Source organism: Anastrepha obliqua, chromosome 5 (genome assembly GCF_027943255.1).
Source record: "Anastrepha obliqua isolate idAnaObli1 chromosome 5, idAnaObli1_1.0, whole genome shotgun sequence".
Classification (NCBI taxonomy): Eukaryota; Metazoa; Arthropoda; class Insecta; order Diptera; family Tephritidae; genus Anastrepha; species Anastrepha obliqua.
Window position 1 is genome coordinate 30,101,347 of NC_072896.1, and position 1,685 is coordinate 30,103,031.

The following is a 1,685-nucleotide window of genomic DNA, read 5'->3' on the forward strand; positions in this document are numbered from 1 at the left end:
AAAGTACGAAGTTTCTGAAATATTCGGTTGATATTTTATAACTTTTTTCCTTGATGGTGTTGAGCACTTTCTCTGTATAAAAAGTAAGTAAGTACTTTGTATGGAAGGAAAGGCGCGACATCTTTGAGTGTGAAAAAAATTGTCAAAAATCAAAGGTATTTTTTAGTTACTTGAAACTTTCACTTTGTTGGACTAAAATTTAATAAGCTATAAAACTGTATAACCAAAAAAATTCTAGAAATTCCGGTGAAAAATTGAAAGTTTTGATGAAATTTAAAAACAATTTCAAAAATTATAAACAAAGTTTGAAAAAATGTGTCAAATTTTAGCGCTACATTGTTTTTATTGTAGTATAAAGTGTATTTTTTATAAATTAATCTTGATGTGTTTAAAATTTTGCAACGGTATGTAAATGAGAAGAGTTCGTAGGGGTTCGATTTTATAGTATTTAGGAAAAGTATTACTGTTTAGCCCCTTTTTGTTAACCCTAACTCACTGTGCACTCTTTGAATTCCGGTAACATTAACAATATTAGAACTTTTCAAACAAATACGCCGTTTTTTACAAATTTAAAATAAGCTCATAATCAGACACCCTTTGTAATGAAAAAATATGCACTTAAAACCTGATACTGGCAAAGTAAAACAAAGCTTACACAACTCGATTCAAATACTAAAGTAATTACATATATTTGAGTTTCTATATAAGCAGTTACAACAAATACTATTTTACATAAGTATGTATGTATGTACATCTAAAACTTTTCTTTACACATATTTCAAAAGCAACGTGAACGGCATTAAAGCCAACAGCCATTGCAGGTGTGTAAATCCAAAATTAGCTGCTGCACTGTAAGCGTGATCGTGATGACTATGGCCAGGTGAGCCTGGCGCTCCGGGTGCGCCACCATTACTACCGCCACCGGGTGCTCCTGGCGCGCCACCACCGCTACCGCCACCGGGTGCTCCGGGCGCGCCAGAGTCGCCGCCCCAACCGCCGTTACCCCCTTGAGCTGCAAATAAATATGCAATTTTTGAGATAATTCTTGCCACATTTACTGTGCAAACACACGCCTGCTATGCAATCGAGGCAATTGCCACACAATTCAACACGCGTGGAATGCATACAAATATTGCGCCCATTTTATTTATTTAACATTTTTATCGGCACTTACCAGTACAAAGTAGAACGCAATTCAATGCGATTAGCAGCAAAACTGCAAGTCTGAGCTTTAGAATCGATTGCATCTTGACACCAACGTCGACAAAAGTTAACTGAGCAAACTTGTCTCGAAGCGGAGAGTTTTTAGCTGAGTTCTTGCAATTGTTGGCTGACTGGCTGTTATTAGTCATTGTTACTTGCTTACTTGCATACTCACATACATACGAGCGTACATACTACATGCATACATACAGGCTTTGTCTCGCCCGACGACCTTTTTTTTTTTTGGTTAATTAAAGTTCATTGCACGTACGTATTTATGCACATTAGGATGGCTGAAAGGCAAAAAAATGTTTTTTCTTTATGCTCCCCTTAAATGTATTCTACGAGTATAGCTAAAAAATGAGATACCTGTGCTTAAATTTTTTTTAAACTTACCTGTGCCTCAACGCACACTGGTTTAGCTCCATAAGTTTTTTGAAGAAAATTAGAAGCAGCAAGCGCAGGGCTTCAATTTTTCGTAT

The 1,685-nt window shown here is 36.2% G+C and overlaps 1 protein-coding gene across 2 annotated transcripts; it reads right to left on the reverse strand.

Moving 5' to 3' along the window:
* Positions 1-664: 664 nt before the first annotated feature.
* LOC129247911 (POU domain, class 4, transcription factor 1-like) lies at positions 665-1,325 on the reverse strand. 2 transcript variants are annotated; one of them, XM_054887277.1, is made up of 3 exons: positions 1,175-1,325; positions 937-1,012; positions 665-900 (listed from the first exon to the last, which is right to left on the reverse strand). In XM_054887277.1, the coding sequence occupies exons 1-3, from the start codon at positions 1,245-1,247 to the stop codon at positions 768-770; spliced, it is 282 nt and encodes a 93-aa protein (XP_054743252.1). In that variant the 5' UTR covers positions 1,248-1,325; the 3' UTR covers positions 665-767. The 2 variants fall into 2 exon arrangements, with proteins under 2 accessions (XP_054743252.1, XP_054743251.1); XM_054887276.1 differs by having other exon boundaries at positions 665-1,012; positions 1,175-1,323.
* Between the last annotated feature and the right edge of the window lie 360 nt (positions 1,326-1,685).

Coding starts and splice junctions, on each gene's coding strand:
- LOC129247911 (XM_054887276.1), bottom strand. CDS start 1,247: ATGCAATCGATTCTAAAGCTCAGACTTGCAGTTTTGCTGCTAATCGCA. Junction 1,013..1,174: donor TTGCGTTCTACTTTGTACTG/GTAAGTGCCGAT, acceptor ATTTATTTGCAG/CTCAAGGGGGTAACGGCGGT.